The following is a 23,440-nucleotide window of genomic DNA, read 5'->3' on the forward strand; positions in this document are numbered from 1 at the left end:
TTCATAATGTTGGGATTTAGAAGCTACTCATTGCCCACAGTGAGTAGTGCACTGAGGAAAACAGATCATCCGGTCAGCATTCCAGTCACAACATTGACTGGAAGGAGACAAAAAATATATATATAATAAAGACTGAGGAGATTAGTTTTTTGGGGCTGCTGAGAGAAAATACTGTTATTTCTGATAATTCCAAATTTTTTTATTGCTTACCTTTTCTCAGTCCTCCTCTTAGTATGTTCCCTCAGCACCCCCTTTCATTCTATTTCCTTTGGCTCTCCCTGAAAGACAGATCTATGGAGTGCAAGAGTTCTTGTCTGAGACAGCCTTATCGCCTGTCTCAACCCCACAGAGAGAAATTCCTTGCCATTTGTTACATACAAGTGTGATGGTGTGCATTAGTGGCTCATCTGTGGCTGCACTTCCTCACCTGGCACTCATGTGATTAGATTTCATATCCCAGCCTGCAGCAGATAAACTCTATCTCCATCAGCCAGGCCCCTGAACCTCAATTTGCCTTGCTGTTGGCCTGTGTTGCGGCGGCAGGCTCATAACACATTCCTACCATCCTGCTTAAGCAAAATAACAAAAAACATTGATGTTCTATGTAGCATGCCATTTCAGATATAAAAAAATCCTTATATTAAAAGTGTGTGTGTGTGTGTGTGTGTGTGTGTGTGTGTGTGTGTGTGTATCCCCAGGGAGATAATCAAGCTGCCTTAAAGTGCGAGCACCCTGCTGTGCTATCTGAGCACCATCATTTAGAGATTCACAGCCTGCCTCCTGTTGTAGACCAGTTATGACAAGATGCTGGACTTGTGCACTCCGCACAACCATCATGTGGTTGGACAGAGGTGTGGTGAAGAAGGAAGTGGGGGAAGGAGTAGAGCAGGGCAGAGCAGGTCTGTTTATTTATTGTTCTCCTCTGTTTTAATGGCTTGTGACTGGCTAGCTTTATTAAACTGGGCTTTGAGCACACACATAGCAGCACTAAAACTTCATGATGGCTGAGAGGGGATCAATTCGAGCTGCCGCTTGCAGAAATTACTGCAAAGTAATGGTACTACCACAAGGTATGCCCCGCCTGTGTTAGGAGTTAAATGGACCATTTAAATTCTTTAATCAACCTCTGTATTAGCTTACATGAGGGGAGTGCTGCTTCTACCAGATATATGTTGGTGCAAACATTTCAATGAATATCCAATAATGATTTAACACCTCGTGTTCACCAAAATGGTTGTTAGGAAAAAGACAAAACAGATGTGGTCAAATTAAACTAATTGAAGATTATCTGTTGGCAGCATAGTAGAAAAAAAAAAAAAACTACCAAAGGAACATTTACTGTACAACTTGAATTAATGCTTAACCAGAAATATATGTTAAATTTCTATGATACATATGTATGAAAGTTGTGTTACATTGAGAGATCTATGGAGTTTCAATTAGGAACATCTGGACCTGCTTTACACATTACTCACACCTGCATTATAACTACTGGTTCACTTTCTTTCCGATTTTGCATACATTGGTTATTACTTGACACGGGTGAAATGTCATATACAGTATATGGTTTTTACGACTCATGTTGCCCACTGGTAAACAATTAAATACACAAGATCTGCAAAACTACATTTGCTGTGAAATACAGTCTTGCATAATGAGGGTGTATGAAATTTACTTTAAATTCTAAGATTTTTTTTTTTGTTAAAAGTTTTGTGCACACTTCATTTGTGTATGTGGAGGGAGACTATATTGAAAGTGTCTGCTTAAAACACTTGAAGTACCACAAGTAATCCATCCAAGTTTCTAATATCTTTCTTTAAAAGACGGGGAAAAGAAAGGTTTGTCATTTATGGCAACACTTTTAAAAGAACAGGTCGTTTGAATGCATGTGTTGTGTACGCTCTGAAACTTTTTGCTTGCTTGTTGACATCTTGGTGCTTTTGACCCCCCCGTCACCTCTGTAAATTGTGTTTCACGGCTTAAAGGTTACAAAGAAAGGCTTGTGTTTGCCGAGGTGGCCAGATTAGTGCTCATCAGTCGTGGTGTTTGAGATCCCTGCACTGACCCTTAGGGGCAACAAACTAAGCCACATTCACACTGCAGTTCACAGGGATCCAAATGAGCTTGCAGAGTCCTATTGTCACAAGACACTCAAAAAAAAAAAGAGACAGCATATTGCCTTGCCAGGAACTTTGGCTTATATGGCAATATAATACTTAGCCTTTGTCCCCCATCCTTCTTGTTAATATAAAAGGAATTGCAAAGGGTGTATGGTGGAGCCCAATTCTCACTACAAAATAACAATATGATTTGATGTAGAATTTTGTGTGGGAGTAGTGTGGGAGCTTTAGAACATTTCATTTCCAGCAGTTTGAACTGCAGTAAAGATTTACATTCGATGCAAATGAATGCATATTCAAATTGATGTGGGTTAAAGATGGGAGGCACATTTGTAACTGCCTTCAGACAAGCACGAGTAAAAAACAGATGGTTAAAAACACCCAATGCAAAAATACTTTCAATACCTTATTTCTTAAAAGTGACATCTGAAAAAGACAAATGAAAAATGCTGCTTTGCCTTCATGCTTTAGAGCAGATGCAAACAAATCTGTGTATATATGCAGAGATAAACAAAGACGTATGTTAAAGAAACCCAGTGAAATAGCAGGTTCGATCCTTTAAGCAGCAAAAATCGCCCCAAACTACAAACCCACTGGCTCAGTTTGAAGTAGTACACACATTTTAGCAGCTTTTGTATCTTTTAAAAAATAATTTCCCATAATTGTCAGTCTTCTCAGGTTTTCCCATTTCTCTGCCTACATACTCAAATCATAATCGACTTGAGGAGATTTAATCATTTGTTTCTTGACTTACTGAGGTAGCTGTCAGGGGTCAGAGATTTAAATGCCTACCTGATGACATACATCATTAGGGTGGATTTCCCATTCTGTTCAGTTGCCCGTTATGAAAAGGTAATTAGCCATTTCTGTCTTCATGATACTGACTGACACTAAGATTAACAAGCTTTAGAAGCACAGTTGACTGGAGGTGAGAAACCAAAGTGAGAAGTCGTTATTGTTCTCGCTAATTATGGTCTATAGGGTTTGATGGTAGTGAAACTGTGGCCTCAGAGCAGCCCACAATTGACACTACTTATGTTAAGGCTATATTCACATTACATGCTAAAGTGATCCCAAGCAACTGAGATCAGATTTTTTTTTTATGTTAGTGTGAACCCAATCAGATTTTTTCAAATCAGATCTGGGCCATGTAAGTGGCCCTAGAATTGATTCAATGCAAACGCAGTTGGAACAGTCAGATGGGAATTTAGGATTTCTGAAAGAAGGGTGGTTGACAGATGAGGAAGTTTGAAATTTATGGAAAAGCTTCTTTTCAAGCCAAACTAAAAGAAAGATAATTTAAATAGCAGGTTTTGCAGAAATTGTGCAATTTGACTGTTATACAAATGAACCTGTTGTAACTACATGTCTCACTTTTTTTGTTAGATTTGCAAAGGTATGTCAGTTTTAATGGTCCTGTCCCCAGAGCTGGTTATACTGTATGTCAGTTACAAAAATGAATTTGAACCATCTACACAAAAAGATTGGATCTGACTGAGAGATTACAGTTGAGCATTAATGCTTCAATATGAACGTAGCTTAAGACTGAATAAAAAAAAAAAAAAAAATGTCAAGAACTTCTAGCACCTCTGACAATCAATAAAAATTCACAGGCTAATCCAGTTTAACACCCATGCCTCTGTGTTCTCAGAGTAAAATTAATCTTGCAAAGGGAAAATTGTGTTCAGTTTCGAATTTATGCAATGTTAGTATGCACGCTGTTTTTCCATCAGGCATACTCACAAAAACCCTCTGCATGTTTCTGTTCAGCATGGTAGCCATCCTAAATGGCAGCAATAAAAAGCACACAGATCTTGCAAGAATGTAAAAAGCTCCAGTAAAATAAAACGCATGATTTAATGACCATCTGTTGGGTGCTGGTGCCGACCTTGCTGCGACATTCTTTGTGAATGATCAAAGACACCATCCGCATCAAGAGCAATTCACCTCAGGAGGCATACCGGGGAATTAACAAGCCACCCAGCACAGATCCTTTTTTTGTGGAGTTTGGCCCTTTTTAATCCTTAACTAGTCTTCCTCACTCTCACGTGGAGAAAGAGCACGAGTAAAACATTGTAATAAAAACAGCCCAGCTCGACAAAATGTGAAGCTCTGAGCTAAACTGCAACACGTTTAAAGTTTGAAGATCCATTTGTACAACAGCCCGGTGGAATGATTTAAAAGAGTTGTGCATTATTAGAAAATTTCCTTTTTCAGGCCAACCCTGCCAATGACTGCTTATGTTTATGGCCTTCCTGAGTTGCTCTAAGAGTCAATTTAGGTGTTGAGGGACGGATGCCAAATGACCAATCAGCACTTAAAAAGAAGCATACACACAGAGAGAGGCATGCTGATGTCCTCAGACAGACATTCCAAAACACTCGGCTCTTATCTCATCAAGGCTCAGTAAATAAAACATTTAACAGCTGCGCCACATTCAGGATTGCAGAGACAGTGTGGGCATCCTGCCTGATCCAGGAATAACATGCAGAGCACACAAAAACACCCAAATATAAGGTCTACACAAACTTATATTAACACCTACAAATAATTGTGAAGTCATAAAACAGACAAGGAAAGACGGATTCTCACAGGAATGACAAAACACATCAAACATTCCACTCGTATGGCTCACGCTTCAGAAATCTACCATAGGCCTCGACAAATCTCACGTGGACTCCAGACAATCAAACATTGCAGCATTACGATTATTAGATTAACATGCACATCCTTGGGCTGACATCGCTGCTACTGTTTGTTTTGCTGTAATTACCTTCTTTCTTTCTGCCTGGTCTTTTATCTCTCCACAATTCCTCTTCTTTTTTTACTGTCTGTCTCTCTCAGTAAGACCGTGTGCAGTATTTAACATGCTGAGGGGACACATGTCCACCCCAAATGCCACAGAACAAATTTGCTACTTTGTTTGCGTTCACAGCTCATTTGGCCCAATCCGTGTTTTAGCATTCTGTTATTGTCACGCTTGGTAAGGTTTTCTTTGCTGCCCACCAAGGGGGGGAAACACGTTCCAGGGGCTGTCAGCTGAGGCTTGCATTCACACACTATCCTGCAGTATTTCCTTCAGGCTAACTTTTTTGTGTAGTACACAGTGTCTGGAAACAACTACTGTGGGATAGTATGTGTGCCTACTCTTTGGGGCATTGCCAGTGAATTTTGAAGACAAAAGTGACATGGAAGGAATGGAATTTGGGAGATTAAGGTGTATTAGTTGACATCAAAGTCAACTTTTTTTTTATCCCTGTCCAACCTGCATCCTAAACTTTAAGGGAGGGTCAAATACATACAACTGTAGAGGGGTCAGTATCACAGCTGTGTGTTCTTTGTGTGTTCTCCACCACCAAAAGAGTCACACACCCATGTGTATACTAGCACTCAGTTTTATTTTAGCAACTGACCCTCCTAAACCTTGATTTGAGATCCTTGTGAAAGGGTCAGTGTGGTGCTGATCACTTCAACGGTCGTGAAGATGGATGGGAAGGGACATGGTCTTGTTTGCAGTTTCACATGTGGAGCGGACTATGGGTGGGAACGTCCCAGCTGGTCTCCGAGGTCTGACCTCCCCTAGCTAGCAGCAGTCTATCCACCCACTGACTGTAAACACAATGGCTCCCTACGGTACTGAGCTGATTGCCGTTTCATCAGGGCCAGGACTAGAGTCAGGGGAGAGGGGCTCTGTCTCTCACTGTTTGATGAACTTGTTTATTTTCTCTGCGTATGCGAAGCTCAGAACAAACTGATTGGCAAGCAGTGTGTTTATCAGATGCTTAGAATCCATTCCCGATGATACCGGACAGCCAGTGCTACACCAAAGCCACAGCAAAAAGCTTAATTAGTGCTTTCTGAAAATAATGTCTTGATACCACCCCCTATAATGCCCATTATTACTGCTAAGTATGCTCCTCCATCAATTATGGCATGTGCTAATGTGAGTCTCACAGTAGAGAGCCAACATGTTTCAGTGAGCTCAAATAGCTTTGCTGCACTCTCCCACTCAGAAATTAATCTTCTTCCCAGCACATACCTCTGCACATGCCCAACAGAGAAAGGAAGGCATATAGCAGTAATAATTGCTTTGTGTAAACCAAAAACCTAATTCTTATATCTGAAATCTCACTTAGCTCAGAATACACAGCATTGTACATTTTTCACCAAATACAAAAAAAAAGCACAATTTTTAACAGTTAAGCTCATCCATTAACAATACAGTCTATTATTTGGTTAAATGTGACATTTTATGAAGAGAGGAATGGTTTTCCCCTGATGCTGTCAGTTTAGTCTGCAACTTGCTGCTGTAGTGAAAATACATGAATATGCAAAGAAAATGAGAAAAACATTACACAACTTTTTCTCTCAATGCCACCTACTATGTCTGACATCTGTTCCCTACCTCCACCACATGTTTTACTCCGCGTAGCCCCCTGTCATTTCTCCTACCACATCCTTCATTTTTCCCCACATTTTCCCTTCTTTTATATTTCTTCCTCCATCTCTCCCCTCTTACGTGAGACTCTGTGGCTCTCCTCAGAGATCTGTCTACATGCACATACTGTGGCTGCAGTGTGCAGGTGATAATGAAGTGTCTGGGAAAAGAGGATTAGGTGAAGTGGTGGGCATCATCCCTGTGGTATATATGCTCATCTCTCCCTCAGGAAGGAGACATGGAGCGTCTTTCACCTCAGTCCAACTGGCTCTCTCTGTGTTGCTCTCAGCTAGCATGCTGGGATGGCTGCTGTGGCCCTCAGGAAGCAACAGTGAGAGTGTTAACGCAACGATGGGCCCAGCTCCTGGGGGACGCTTGGTGTTTCATCCTCTGAAGCCTGTCTGTTTATTCTGTACAAGCAGGCTGAGAGAAGCATAACAGGCACTGGGAAAGTGAAGATCTTCACCAGGGGAACAGGCTAGTACAGACACAAAGATAGATAGAGGTTGAGAGAGACAGAAGAGGAGAGGGAAAGAAGAACTTCTCTTCTTCCCTGTGGTCTGACAAAAAAGTTGGCAGCTTTCCTCTGGAGTTTGCTCTGGCCTCCTTGGGCTGAAACCTCACTTGTAGGCAAGTGGCCTGTCAGACACAGCTAACTAGGCTACCCCATGAGAGATGCAGAAAGCTTGACAGTTTGTTACTAGCTGGCAAAAGGCCACCCTAGCAGGTCAGTCTCTGCACAGAAAGTGTCAAAAACATGTCACTAATCAGCCACAAACAAGCTCATCAAAATGCTCATGTGACTATGCCCCCATCTCTACATCCACTGTCAGTTTAAAAAAAAAACAAACAATACAAAACATCAGTGCACTGTCATATACTCAGCCTCAGAACAACATATCACCACAAAGCTACAGAAACATAAGGGAATTGAGAGCAATCAGCACTCTGTGTTGTTCATTTATACTGAATGCATAATGTTTAAAGGAAATATACCAGGCGCTGGTCAAAACCCATGTGCTCATATGTTGTAAATCAGTCCATACAGAAAAGCTCTATGAGCCAGCTAGAGTTAACATACCAGAATGGTACATCATTTACCTCTCACAATGAAGCTTGGTAATTTAGTATCCGTAGAGACTAAAGCAGCACATGTGCTAGCATACCTACTGAATGTCAACACTCCATATAGCTTCCCTCCCACCAACTGTGCTTGATCTTATATACTATGTTTACAACTGCAAATGGAAACCAAAAAATAATAATGCCATGCTGAAACAATCAAAACTTAGTTCATCGGGTAACTTCTTCACACTGAATTTCTGCATTTGCTCTTATTACCAGTTATATTGTGATTGTTTTCATTATTGTTGCAGTATATGTGGTAATTTGATCAAAGAGGAGGTTGGGGAAGGTAGAGCAGGTTGTCGACCAACCACAGGGTTGGCAGTTCAGGCCCTGGCCTCCTCCAGTTCCCATCAAGAAGTGTCCTTGTACAAGACACTATTGCTACTGTATGCGTTCCTAACAAGATGCTTTGAATAAGTGCCTTAGGGCCAGGACGAATCAAACCAACTAACTGCACCGGCCCGTCAGTAACATAGACAACTCTGACTGGCTGTTCAGCGTAGCAAATTAGTGCACAAGCAGAGACCACTGCGGCATGACATGTTTGTCGGATCTCATCTTTGCGGTGCGTTCTAGCGCCGCTTGTCATTCAATTGGCAGTAAATGAACGTTTTAATATTGTAATTTGTTATTATGGCTTCCTTGCAAAACAGACTTTCTTGAGTAAATAAAGCAAAACTGACAAGGCAATAAGGCAACTTAAGCTGACATTAGCATGGGACTACAAATGAATCTACTTCGATCCACTCAGGCCTCCCTCTCGCTCATCCACAATCCCCTGCCATGATCAGTTCAGGTTTGTAGATCAGAAAAATGTTTTTTGGTGATATGTGCATATCGGAAAGTGAAATACATCTTTCTGTTTACACTTTGTTTCAGCAATCCATTTCTGCAAAATTTAGGTTTTACTCTACTGTGCAAAAAATTCACCAACAAGAAAACCTTTTGAAAATAATGCAATCTTTTTGTTGGTATGTTGGCATTGCAAGTGTCTGAATCACTTGTGAGCATGTGGCTAAGCTTCTCCTTATGTCTTTGTAGTAGTCTAACCATAATTGGTGAGACTGGGGAATGGAGCAGTGTCCTGCTAAGAAGTGTCCCTGTCTGTCAGATCTCATCACTCCATTCTACATTGCTGAGGGCAGCGGGACCAAAACTGACCACTGAGTCAACTGACAAGACAATTCAGCATCCAGTTATTCCAGAATAAATCTCTCCATCTCTCTTGCTCTCTCTCTGCATCTCACACACACACACACACACACACACACACTTTTACATTCAGGCAGACACAGACATGCACAAATCACACTCAGTCATGCAAACATGGCAATTGCATACATATACGTAATACACACAGACACATCCACACAAGAAAAAAATGGACAGACCAAGAGCTGAATTTAGCACTAAAACAGTTACAACAAAGCCTGTGCCGGACACAAATCCGCTCTGACATTGGGGTTGGTAATTCCTTGAATTGTCTAGAATCTCAACAAATGACCCAGAAATGCTGGTGCACAGAGGGGGGTTTGAGTTGTGGGGGGAGGTTGTATGTGATGCATTGAGGAAGATAACACTAAAAAATTGCCAAGAACCCTTTTTTAAGCCCCATAGTTTTATTCTCATTTTGTATACAATAAGAGGAGGCAGAATAAGTAGGAAGGTGCAAGTCCTTTGCTGTACAAATATACCTAAATTACTAAGTGGCTTAAATATATATAAGGGGGTCCAGTACGCTGTGTGACTGCAGAGCCTTCCTGTCCTCTGATTAAAGTCAAAGGCCAACTTTGTTTCCTTTCTGAGAGAGCAGGAGAGAGACCAGATAAGTTAAGAAAGGCTGCAGAGGTCAAACACAAAGTAAAAAACAGGCAGCTGCAATATGTTTACAGCAGCAGCCCCTGAGGGTAGGAGAGGACTGGACCGCAATATCACATACATTTATTTTCAAAAAAATCAACTCAAGATGGCTTACTGAATGTTTGTATTGTTGCCTTGCATTCAAACTCGAAATCAAGTGCAAAAGCATAGAAAAACGAATGCACAAAAATTTTAATTGCGTATATGATAGATTTATGGCCATTTTAAAAAAACACTTACAGAATTCGTTAAATACAAACAACATTCAGAGTCCTGAATGTTGGATGCATCAGATGCATTGAGGCCTGGCTATTGCCTTAAGGATTTAATTTACATCTAGCAGAACTAGCATCTCAAACAGATAAAGTTCCACTCATTCTCTGCCCTCTGGTTCACTATATGATTGGAGAGACTCTAAAGGACTGAAGTCCACCAGTCCAAATGACCTTTTAGTGGCAAAAGCCAGCAAGACTCTGTACCAGTCTAAAAATGATCCTGAAAATAGTTGGCTAGGTGCAATTCTCCATCACAGAGTTACTCCTCTCTCTTAAAGGGCAAACAAAAAAATGTACATAAAAGCCTTGTAGCAACTTTTGTTTTCAAAAAACCAAAAGCACTTGGAAAATGCATTATCACTAATTCATTTAAATTATAATGGTAAAAAAATTTGTTTTTACACATTCAGGAAAATCCAGCTTTCAAGTACAATCAGCAACAAACAAAAATACAATGTGCTGTTATACAGACATTTTTTAAAGGTCTGCATTACACATACACACTGTAGTTCCCAACAACCTCTCAATTTGATAGCAAAGTGCACCTGTGAATGTCAGCAGAGAAGTTTCTCTTTGAATAAGTGCATCTGTGTGTGGTCCTGGTTAGGGCCACAAAGTTCGCTACACCACAGTCAGACACAGAAAGGCCCGTGTAGTTTGATATGCGAATATGTGTGCCGTTTAAAGTTAGGCACTTTCCGTCACCCGCACTGCAGTGCCAGAGATCAAGCGATGCCGTCAACTAGCTAATGACAGGACTGCCGCAGGCGACGGCCAGCAGCTTGATTTATACATGGAGACAGAGATGAATGATTCATAGGCTAAGTGAGGGATACCAGGACACGTGGCAACTATATGCCCCTCTCCCTGACTCTGGTTCCCAGATACACACCTCTCCAGAAATCCCTTGGAACATTTTCTTATGTCTCATAAGCTTAGCGTTACACAACTGACCAGTCCTGTTACCAGCACTAATAATTTCCTCTCTCCCTTCATTTCCCTTTACATTTTTTATAACCCTTTCTCAAGCTGGCCCTCTCGAGTGTGCACTGACTCTCTGACCGGTTGTTCTTCTCTTTCCATTATAATGCAACACCAATCCTAAATATGGAAGCCACTGTTGTAGGCTAAAATGAATGGCCCAATCATTCTGCATCAATTAGTCCATCCATCACTGCTGATTGGAGGGGGTGTGGGGGTGTTCATGGTGACTGTTCTGTGGTGGCAGGAGGGAGACAGAGATGGCATTAGAAACCGCTTTCACAGTGAAAAGCAATTACCATCACGATTTGGGTACCGCAAACTGAACTCCATCCGATGACCTTGTCCTGTTAATTTCAATGGAATGTCCTCTAAATTACGTCATCTCTGTAATAATTGGGGGAAATGATGTGACAGCGTTGGATTACTTCTCACATTATAATTTTTCAGCATAATGACTGATGCTTTCCTTTAACAAGCTACTGAGATGTCACTCCTCTTGGTAACTAAATATAGTACCAGCCACTTCATGAACATTCATTTAAAATGCAGGACACTATAATGCAGTTGTATAAGATCATACTTTTCCTATTAAACAGAAAACATGTAGTTGATACAAATAAAACAGATTTACTTGGCAATGAACTAAGTGACTGTGGCAGTGTTTTGCTTTGTAATCGGAGTATTATTTCCTCTATTCACAAATGAGCTCGGCTGGAAATAATCCGGACTTTGCACTAGGGAGCTGGGTGGTTAAAGTCCGGGTAATGTCAGGGCCAACAGACTGGGGCATTTGCGTTCACACATACACCCACCCCAGAGAATATCTGGCAAATGTCTGAATTCCAGTGCATGTCTTAGAGGGGCTTGTTGAGTGTGAATGTTTGTGTGTCTGTGTATGTCTCTCTGTGTTGGCGCCGACATAGACTGGTGACCTGTCCAGGGTGTACCCCGCCTCTCGCCCTATGACAGCTGGCATAGGCTTCAGCCCCCTCGTGGCCCAGCACAGGATAATAGGTTACAGATAATGGATGAATGGATGGATATATAAATATTACGGACTATGCATGAGAGCACTCTCATATTGCAATCATATAATGAAAAACAAGCTTGAAAGATTAAATGCACAGTCTTGTTCTGAATAAAACCTATTCAAATAAAATGTAAATACACTTAAATCACATAGACAAAGAATGGGACTATAAATGACCTTGGGCTGTGAGTTAGTCCTTGTAAACAGAATAGGTCCTAACAGCTGGGCTAAACCCATAGAGGTGGGGAGCTGACACACATTTATGTGCTCTCTAAAACAAACCTTCAACACAAGAAACAAAGCAGAAAAAATACAAAGTCAAATCAGAGTGTAACTAACTGCCCGCTAAATAGGAGGAGATAAGTAAATCCCGAGGGTACCACGCTGACTGAGGAATCTTTGTATTCCATTTATCATTTTACATTATTTAGGCTACTCCAGGGGGAAATACGCTACCTCTGTCATAAGTTATGCTAATGGTTACTACCATCTGTGAACTGAGGACCATCACTCAAGCATAGTGTGCAATCTATGAGTTATGAGAATAATATGTGATTAATCATATAGGGTAGTTCTGGGGCTTCCAGAGGGCTGGGAAGCTATGACAGGGACATAAGGCCTTCTACCCCAAACCGTCACACAACACCATCCTATGTCTCGACCTCCCCCTTCCCCTGCACAGAGAATCATGCCCCATATCCCGGTCGCCTCTAATCTACTCAATAAACAAGTCATGGGCAGGACTCAGACAGAGGATAATGGTTCACCTGGAGGTGACACGAAAAGAAAACAGAGCTCTTTAAATAACGAATGGAGATAGAGATAAGCATTGTGAAGCACTTAGGAATCTTGATAAAGGATTATCCAAACATGTCCAAAACTGGATACATTTTATTTTGTTAAACATGGTGGAGCATACTGGTGTATTAGCAGCTAGACTTGAAGTTATTGTGTGCCGTTCTTGATGTTGCAATGCTGATGTTGTGTTTCTGTGGGCTGATAAACTGTCTACGAGCACATTCACATTCACACTCACATTTCACCCAGAGGTCACGTTTAAGATATTATACTACAACTGTTATATTCTTTTGTAATTAACAGGCAATTGTGTACAAGTAATTTTTCAGCAGAGCCACTAAGCATTGCATCCTCATGTTGCTATGACTACATCCAATGACATGTTAAGTTGCAGAGGAGGGCAAAGATCCACATGAGCAACACCACACAGAAGTAATCACAACAATCGTAATTAATCTCATACAGTATATTAGAATGTGTTGGCGCTCACTGTGACTCACACCACTGTTTAGGAAACTCATGAGGGAGGAAAGCTGGGGGCACACACCGCTATAGTGTATGTGATGTAAGCAGAGACAGAGGCCTGAAGGTTCAGTAAGCGTTAGCAGCCCGTGGCTAAACTAGACCGAGCCAGGATGCACAAAACAACCATGCATGTGCCCTAATGCTTGACAGGAGTACAGAAAGGAGGCCCAACTGAGAAGAACGATTTGTTTGGGTGGTCCTGTTAAAGCCTAGCGCTAAATGGGCAATGGTTCTGGTTAGAATGCTAATGAGCCAATTCCCCTCCTGGATGGAGACATCAAAAGGCAAATGGAGCTCCCTCTCTCTAGCTACACAGGGCTTCATGGTATCATTACATGGCCTTGTGTGCACTTGCATACTTGTGATGGTGCATGTGTGTGTTATGAGAGAGAGAGAGAAAGAGAAACACAAACAGGGAAGAAAGGAGAGATAGACAATATAATGTTTACATTAGGTCTATTCTTCTGGGACCATGCCAGCATCCAGCAATGTTGTGACACACATCACACGTGCAACCTGGTACCATTCATAATTACCCTCTATTCACAGAGGCCTCATTTAGCATGCTATTATCAGACATCATTGTTATTTCCTTCTACGTATGCATGTATGGAATCCCTGTGAGACCAACATGTCTAACGCAGATAACAGTGCTATTTTGGTTAACCCCATTGTGTACATAATAGCGAAGACATACAACCTGGAGAGAATTCCCATCAGTGCTTTCTAAAGATTTAATAGAACATCAGGGCATAAGAAATTTTTGCAGCATCTTTTCCCCCTAACTAATATAATATAATATGATGTGTTTTTGGGTCCAGGACAAATCTTACCAGGATTTTATTTTCATCCTATCCTATTCACGCCGTTCTGGTTGAAAGCCAACTAAACTCTGCCTTTCAATGATAAGAAACTCAAATAAATCTACACATAGAAAAGAAAAACAAAAATCACCAAAGTCATGTAAAGTAAGGAAAACTTCCAAAAGTCTGCAGGTGGTATATCAACATTCCATACTTATACTAAATACTTACTACCAGTATTCAGACACTGGCAATAGGCCCACCACCAAAGCTGTGAGAACCAAACACGGCTCAGGTGCATGAGGCTAGCATGATGGATGCAGAGGCCTGTGAAGACAGCTAGGAGATAAGGAGGGCCCTGTATGAGAGCACATCTCCTCCTCACATCGATCCTCACTACCACCAAGGCAGGAGGTCTTCACATGCCAAACCACAGATAGAGGTAGAGGAAGGGCCAGGGTGAGAACAGAGAGAACAGTTTTGCAGGTTTAGCAGCCACCTTCGAGTGATAAAGACACTGGAAGATAAAACCCATTCTCGGTCCTGTGCAGATAAAAGACAAACGTTGTAGAGCTTTGTTTCGACGGGGGAAAAAAATAACATTCTCAGCTCTGTGGAAGATAACGGTTATCTCTGCTTGGTTATAATCATCTCTGTTTTTTTAGCATGGCCAAACTAAGAAAACTAACCAACAAAGATAAACTCACATAAATATAAATAATAAAATCACACAGGTGTTTGTGGTTAATATTAACATGAGACATCAAAAGAAGTAGTTTACGGTAGATGGTAGATCTGTAAAGTAGTTTACAGATTTGTACAGAGTGATCAAGGCCTGTGCCTAAACACATTGGTATAAGAAAGAAGATTTTTCCTTTAGTCAGTGTTACTGAGTTCTTCCTCGGGATTTAAACTTGCTGTGCACCTTGTTGACTGATAAAGTAGTGATAGCACAACTCTCTTGTCCTTGCTAACACAAGAAATGTCTAAGCCAGTGTTAATTTATGAATAGAAACTATGACCAATACATTTTTATGATAAACACAAGTCTAAAATGAAATAAAAGTTAATATTTGCAAAAGGAAACCAATGACACAATGTTGCATTTTTAGTCATCAAATAAAAACAATGTGTTAAACTGCAAATTCTCATTCAATATTCTGCACGTATGGAAAACTTCCCTCTGCCAACCAAAGTAGCTCTTGTGCAAAAGTTGATTTAGCTTGGTCATTTAATGTTACCAGAAAGTGGTAAGATCACGGGTTACATAGGTTTATGGACTAAATTCCAGGAAAATCCAATGAGAATTAGACACGAAACACATAAACCAGCTGAGACAAACTACAAACTTCTCACAATAGATGAGGACATTCAGATGGCGACAGGTGTAGTTCAAAAAACTTGAGACATGAATATAAAAAAACCTAAAAATAAACTACAAGAACAAAGAAATACAAATATTCAGATTTTTTCCAAATGCCTAAGACTAGAACAAAATCTCAGTCACAAGGCCAGAAACACCAGCTCTAACATTTTAGAGTTAATTGACATTGAGTCTTGTCACAGTATAGCTTGGCAGGAACATGCATTATTGGATGTCAATTAAGAATGAAAGGAGGCTTTGCTAAGAAACAAATAAGCGTGGCTTCAATTTGAATTCCTCTGGAGTTAATAAGCACAGCTGCAGATCACTGCAATCAACTAAATGTTTTCTTGCAACGCAAGATATTAATTGATGTATAAGATCTCATGCCCTAGTGTTGACAGTCGCAAATTCAACTTCATTTTTGTTGCTGCCGTGTTGAAACAGAGCAATCTGTACTACTTTAACACCTATTATCAGTGGAAGAACCTGGATCAATCAACAAGACTGCGTGTTCTGAGAATCCCACAACTGTAAAGAGGCCACAAAATAACAATAATGAAAACATAATAGCTAAGAAAATTGCCTCTTGTGTTTCTCCGTATGTGACAAATCAATACTTAGAGTAGACTGCAGCAGAGACAGACACCAATCAAAAGGACCCAGTTTTACCCTGCTTTACTGGGTCCAAATTGGTTATGGAGATATATGGTCATAACCTCTGATGTCAATCACAGAAGGTCTTTAGATAGTTGTTTAGAAGAAAGTAAGTAGATAAAGCACACTTCTAATCCAGCAACGTGCACCATTTTGCTCTAAAATGTTGTTTTGTAGAAATTATTTATAAAAACAACTTTAGAGAACATAATTAGCAGGCAAGTTAATACATGATAAAAAAAAATAAGCAGTACAGTAACATTTCAACCACTCAGTCCTGATAATCTAGTCGGTCTTTTTTAAGGCTAGTGTATCAAAATTAAACACAGTGTACAATTGTCTGATGTTGTGGATGTACTACTCAAGGCTGTCAGGAGACAGTGACACATTCAAAGTGACAGGGAACACAGATGGATAAACAGATAAGGCTGAAGCAGTGACCTTATTTCATTGTCATACAATGCCAAAATATCATGAAAAAAAAAATCCCCTCCGGACTAAAATTTAACATTCCGAATCTAAACCTCTCCTCTTCCTGTGGCAAAGAATGATTATTTCAATCATGTCACTGTAAAAGTCAAATTTCCAAAAAGAAGAACAGTGGGAATGGGCAGCAGCATTCTACTGTAGTTCCCTACCCATTATTCCCACACCACGGTTGGCTGCCTCAGATTTCCTCCATTGCTTTGATGATAATTTTCTTCGGCAGGCTGCTAAAGTAATGGCCATCTCTCGGCATGGCACAGTGCAAGGTTGCTCTGCACCACACTCAGATGTTTTGGCCTTACATTCAGCCGCATTTAACACACATACTTGAAATGAAATAAAAACCAAAGCCTTCTGTGGAGCCACACAATGATATACAGCAGATGTGCAATAGTCCCAGACTCGAGAAGTGCAACTGTAATAGCTCTAATACCATAGGAACAAACAATGACATAATGAAAACAACAAAAGGTGTTCAACTCACCTCCCCCTCCTCCCAGAAGACTGGGGTTTGCTGAAATGAGAAAAAAAACAAACAATAAAAAAAGAGTCAGTAATCTTCGAAGATTGAGAAACACAGATCATCCAATAAAGTCAGTAATATTCGGGCGTTCAAGTTTCGATTCTGCCTGTGGTTTGTAATGAATACATTTGTTTGACTAATACTAAGCTGCGGAGCTAAGTTATAAAATGTGTCTTTTATACCATCTAATGAACAGGGTTGCAACTGAAAAATCTGAGAGAGAAAACAGAACAATTATTCATGAACACATTCAGTATATTTTAACAGTACGATAAAGAAAAGAAGTTTCTTTTATTGTCTTGCTTTGTTTTATTTTTGTAATCAGAGTAGCGCCAAGAAGAGCCTGAAATTGGCTTGAATGTGGTTAAGTTACAGATCATTTTCTCAGTTAAACCTGCGATCACACAATATCTGTGTCTAGCAAATACAAGATTAAGCATTTTCTGATAGCGTCCAATAACACCACAGTCATCCAAAAGTAACAAGTAACAAGAATGTCACCCAATAGTTTAGCACCTCTCTAACAGACAAAAGTAATAAGTGGCAGCATTTCTTTTAAATATTAAAATAGCAAGTATGTGGTTAATTAAAAGCAGTAGTCTGTAGTTTGAGACAGTTTTATTTACTGCAGTAGAACAGGGATATGAGTGAGGCTTTGTTCTCACGTGTGTGACTGTAATACGGAAAACCATCAGCGTAGAGCTCAGCTCGCTGTTATTCTTTTGTCAGCTGTAAGATGGTTTGGTTCACAAATACTTTTGCTGTGACCTGGGCCTGTGTTGTTCATGTGAATCTCTGACATGAATCGTGGTTCAACAGAAGGCAATATAGTCTGGATCATGGAGTGGATCATTAAAAATTAACCTATTATTGTCAGTTTGAGCCATCCATTGTGCATTAGAGGACACAGAGACTACAGGGGATCAAAATACATCTGTTAATTTGAGTGTTACTTAAAGTAGGTAGCCCACGTGTTTGAAGTGTAGTTCATAAAGCAGGCAGTGGGGGGGACCAAAAACGAAAAAAACAAAAAACAAATCACACGCTGCAACATGCCTTTAATGATGTTCTCTTCTAGCTAGACTACAGCATCTGCCATCATTAGCCACGGCCACTATCCCATTAAAAGCTTATTATTTTTCAAAAACGGTTTGGTGTACAAGCAATGGATAATGAACACGTGGTCTCAGGGAAAAGCTCTCCAATCATAGCCCAGCCTAGTGGCTGTTATTTTTGGCCTGACAACATGTAGAAGGGGACTTGTGGAGTTCACTCAGTTTCCACACCTTTCTGTGGCACCATTGTGGCTTTGCATTGTTCTCATTTGTGTGGTGCACAAATGAGTGGGCAGCGGGACAAAGAAAGCTCTCCCACTGCAGAATTTGTTCATCAAAGTGCTTTTGTTTTGTGTGTGTGCGCGCATGCACACACACACACACAGTATAAGAGTAACATGCAGACACAAAAAACAGCAACTCAAACAGGGACGTACTGACAATCCACTGTCATGTTTACAATAGCACCTCTCCAGGTTGTTCTGTGATGAAAAAGACGCTCCTGCTCTCCCAGCCTTTGTTTCGCTCTGGAATCTGTCAGCTATCAACAGCAAGCACACAAATCAAATGTACATCATTTCCAGAATACTCTATAAAAGCATGAATAAATCCAGTGATGTTTTTAAGGTTGTATTAAGGGAGATTCTATTCATTTTAATGCTTAGAAACCAGCAATATAACAAATGCACAGCAGTAGTTCTCTTGTGCTAGAAATGTATTAAGATGTCGTCGTTTATCGGATTACAATTATCAATCTAAGAGTTTCAGTGGCAGTTCGAAGTGAGCAGCTGTAATAGTATGCTAGTTTTCAGCAAAGTCTGTCATCATTGCCTAGTCTCCTGAGGAGTCTTCCTATTCCTGAGCTATTAAAACACTGGGGTTTAATTACCTGACATTATGGAAATGCATACCTGAGGGGGGCGCTTCATTTACTCCACACCTAATCAGAGATTGGAGTTGTGGTTACTAATCAGTCTGAAACTATTCTCTTGTGTGCAGGGGTGATAGGTGAGGTAGTGGTGGAAGTGAATGGGGTAGTCTTGGGGTTGAGATGTTACATGCTTTCTAACCACATGTGACTTTGTGTGAACAGGGCAAGAGCCCACTGGGAGATGAAGCTCTTTCAACAGTGATTTCATCTCTGCAGTGGGTTTGATAAATATGCAACTTTAAAAAAAAAATGCTTTACACCTTTTCATTTTCTCGACTCCTGCATCCAACTCCTTTAATGATCAGAGCGTCATGAAACATGTTTTGGCAGAAAAGTATCTGTAACCCACAGTCAGTGAACTCAGCCTATAGTGATAGTGATCTAGGGAGACATTAAAATCCCAAAATGGATGGGAACATGTTTTGACAAGCAATCTTCTAGCATGAGACAAATACAAAACAGCTGCTAGACGCTAACCTACAGCAGCACTTCGAGTGTGTGCCTGTTTCACAGAGACTTTTCAGAGGCGCTTCAATTATCCTGACTGAAAATCAAAACTGAAATCCATATTTGGCCACATCCACCCCATTATGCATATTTTATAGTGTGTGTATTAATTATAAACTAGCTCTCCTTGCTGTTTGTGCCTGCCCTGGGCTCAGTCTGGCTATCTTGTGGTGGATCAACACATTTCTGCCTTTAGGGAAACAGTGGGAGAGCCAACAATTAGTATTATCTGAAGACCATGATCTGTTTGTATCTTTGAATGTGTGTTTAATGGGGTTTGACTTTGCCATCCTCTTTTTAATGTCCACTGGTGTGTGCCCCCTGGGCAATGTGGTAAATCAATTTTTCTTCAAGGACCCATCAGAAGACGTGTCGACCTGTGAAATAACTAAGGACCCCATCACATTAGACAGAGTACTGCAGTGATCTCTGCGCTTTAATATTTCAGAGAACCTGAATATTTCTTGTAGTAAAGATGGCCCTTGAAGGTTTGCAGTGACGCAGTTAATGAGAGGAAAGCTCAGGCTTTGGCTTGGAGTTTGTCGGGAATGCTGCTGAGAACCATCCCAGTACCACAACGTTGGTCATAAATCTCAGTGGAAGGGGTTCCCAGTGTGCCTGGAGATGTCAGGTCATTAGGAACTGCTGGTCCACGACATTAGCCTGACCCATCAAACACACGTCTACACTGTCACTTTGGGAACACCCACTTCCTGTCCGCCCTTTGAACTCTTAACCCGCACAGCAGCCTCGTATATCCCCTAACCAATGACAATGCAGTGAAGCCACAGCTGTGCAGTTTCACTGCATGAAAACATTGATAACAGAACCCTAGCCAGACAGTGTGACAGCCATATCATGAATTGTGTCAGTTCATCAAAGAGCCGGCACAGACACAAACACAGTGAAAAGGAATGGTGAACCCACTCTCTTGTCTCACCGTGTCCTTATATTTGCAGAGCATTCATAAAAGTGGCCTGTGTGCTTTTCAGTGTGTGAGTCCTGTGTATGCAGTGGGCAGTGAGGCGTGGATCTGGGTTGCGTGTTTGGTGTCGTCAGCAGAGCCCTAGATCATGCAGTTAAATGGAAAGCACTAGTGCACAACCACAAAACCTCAAGGCAGTAAACAGATCCACTGTCAACCTTCTGGTCCCTGCCACCTTAAGTGAACCCTTTAAATATGCTCCATCAAATACACACTCACCTTATCCTTAGAAGCCTCTCACACATTTCTCAATACGTTCAGAGGTTAATAGTGTACTCTGCTGTGACTCTGGGATAAAAGGTGGGGTACAGAAACTAATAAAAAAAGTTTTATGGTTCAGGTTGCCTGCTCTGCTGCAAATAGATAGGTTGCTGAGTCAAAAAAGTCTTGGTGTAATTTTTCAAAGCATCCAGAGCCTCAACTGCAATATAATGCTACCAGCCTATCTGTGTCTGCAAATCTTACAGGCATTTTCGCAGGATTTTCGGTAAACATATCCAAGTCAAATTAGTTGCGATAGGAATCTTTGCTACGTTCTCCAGCAGATGTATGGTGCCTCATATCTGTAGATTTCATTCCTTGCCACTTTTTAAGCATCTCTTACCTGTTCACAAGGACGGAATTCTGATTGCCTTTACAAACACACAAACTGTTCCAAATACAAGGACAAACTAGGCCAACAGAGTTGCTCTTTGTCACAAAAGTCAGAGTTTTTTTTTTATTTTTAATGAGAGCGTCACAGCTAATTTGACAGGCACAAATCAGCATTTACTACAGTGAACTATAAATACCAGGCCTGAAATAAGAAAAACTGTTCAGAGAAACAAAAAGTCAATCAGACTCGGTTGATACTTGGCCGGTAATTAGATGCTCCTCAACATCGTCTTCTGATGTCTAACATGTCAGCTCTGAATGTCAGTGTTCAAAGACTCAGTGGAGTGAAGGACGTGAGCAAATTCTTTTTGAGTGGAATAACTGGGTGCTCCACACACAGACACCTTTCCACTTCGCCAGCCTTCTTAACAAACGCTGCTACTGCTTGGACACAAACACAATCGCACGCACAAATGTGCCCACTCATGAACATGCACATTCTTCCAAACTCACAGGACCTTTTCAAGTTAGTACTTTGTATCTAAAGTAATCCATCTCATGCCCGTGGAGTTCTGTGTTGAATTGAGGTAATTCTAACCTTTAATGATAAGGGCTTTTTTTATTTTTATTTTAGCAGCTGCTGAAATTCGCATTAATAGAAATAAAACATAAATGAGCCACTGCTCATGGGATGAGAAAAGAGAAGCAATAGTGGTATTTCTTATTTGTGGCACATTAAAAATGCATGCTACACCACACATGCTGCCTCGCCTGATAATACTGGTTGGCATTTTTGTTCTTTATAGCTTCTAGTGGTCCCTAAGGAGCCTGACTGAGCCAGACAAACTTGTGGTGGAGGTGGCACGATCCCAGCAGCACATTCATACATGAAAAAAGCCAAAACCTGCCTCATGCTTCATGTGGAACCAAATGCACGGGAGTCAAAATGATGTAACTGTGGCTGAATTAAGCAAGCAAGTGTTCGACACAGATTGTGCAATATGGACAAATTCATCTCACAAAACAATTACAACCTGAAAAAGCAACATGTCAAAGTGTTTACTTAAATGTTAACTGAAGCATCCAAGGGAAATGAGGTTTTCAATGGTAAGGGGAAAGAAGAAGACACACATTGGAACAATGAGGGTGCATTAACTTTTATATCCACTAAAAGAAATCTTAGAGGGATCCATCCCAAAGTCTGCTGGCAAATGTGCCAGCTCAGCACAGTAACAACAGGAGGTTTGCAAACAAAAACAAGAACTGCATTTGGCACCAATATCATAATTGTGTGCAGGTTGGACATGTGGACTTTTACAGCCTTGTTTACTGCATCCTAAACCACCACCACTCTGATGTGATAGACTTGAGTTGTCATATTTTGGTCACATAGTTGCTAGTTTTTATCCAAATGTGTGAGAAGAAACTTTGTGAGCACTCACATAATATTACACTTCTATAGTTTTGATCTATTTTTACTTCTTGTTTCCATGGACTGGAAAGTTATTTCTGGTAATACTGTAACAAGAAAACTTGCATCGGTTGAACTGCACTGCGTTCGACAGCAAAATATACCAAATGGAATTTAATTTAGAGTATAATGAAAGCCTTATACTCCATCTTACCAGCTTACAGTAAGTTACAAGATTTTCCTAACTTGTAAACTTTTAGGAGGACCTTGCTGCAAACCTTGTTTTCCATTCATTGGGTTGTTACGTTGAATTGATTTGGTGCAGGTAACATAATGCCGGACTCATTTTTCATGTGTATTGATACTCTGTCAGTACCCAGCACAAACAAAATGTCCATTAAGCTATATGATGGGGTGAACTTTTGCCTGCTGCATAGCATTTTCAGTTCAAGTTAGTAAAAGCTCATCTGCTCAAACAGGGAGTCAGAGGCTGAGATTCTATTCACTGATGGTTCGTGTATTACCATCCCAATCCCATACAGGTGGATTTGTTGACTCGTGTCTGCGTAACTCTTTGGAAGAGACTGGTTTTTGTGTCATACACCAAGGCTGTTCAAATACAATCAATGCAATAGGAATAATGGGACTTATGTTCATGTGAACTACTCGTTAAAATATCAGGAGACTTTGGGCTGCTTCTGAAACCCATTTATGTGGTTAACGGTACTTGTTATATACTGTTGATGGGTGAAATTATGTTATTTTCGTGGCTTCTTTCAAGAACTACAGCAGTGGTGTTATGATGTCTGAATGAATCAATGTGACAACAGGCTGGTGTCACAGTGATTAATCCCTTTCCTCTGCAGGCTTGTCACCTTCATAACAAAGCAACAATACCAGATGCCAAAGCCAACCCACACTTCTATTGTTATAATTACCTGACCTTCAAATCCACATTAATGAGACC

At 40.7% G+C, this 23,440-nt stretch overlaps 1 protein-coding gene across 10 annotated transcripts in view; it reads right to left on the reverse strand.

The window, feature by feature from the left end:
- Positions 1-23,440, reverse strand: part of macrod2 (mono-ADP ribosylhydrolase 2) — a 393,934-nt gene that overhangs the window by 250,042 nt on the left and 120,452 nt on the right. For all 10 annotated transcript variants that reach the window (XM_067525087.1, XM_067525095.1, XM_067525067.1 and 7 more), the window contains exon 4: positions 16,952-16,981. In XM_067525087.1, coding sequence (XP_067381188.1) covers positions 16,952-16,981 — 30 coding nt within the window. The remainder of the gene's footprint in view (positions 1-16,951; positions 16,982-23,440) is intronic.

Source organism: Channa argus, chromosome 1 (genome assembly GCF_033026475.1).
Source record: "Channa argus isolate prfri chromosome 1, Channa argus male v1.0, whole genome shotgun sequence".
Classification (NCBI taxonomy): Eukaryota; Metazoa; Chordata; class Actinopteri; order Anabantiformes; family Channidae; genus Channa; species Channa argus.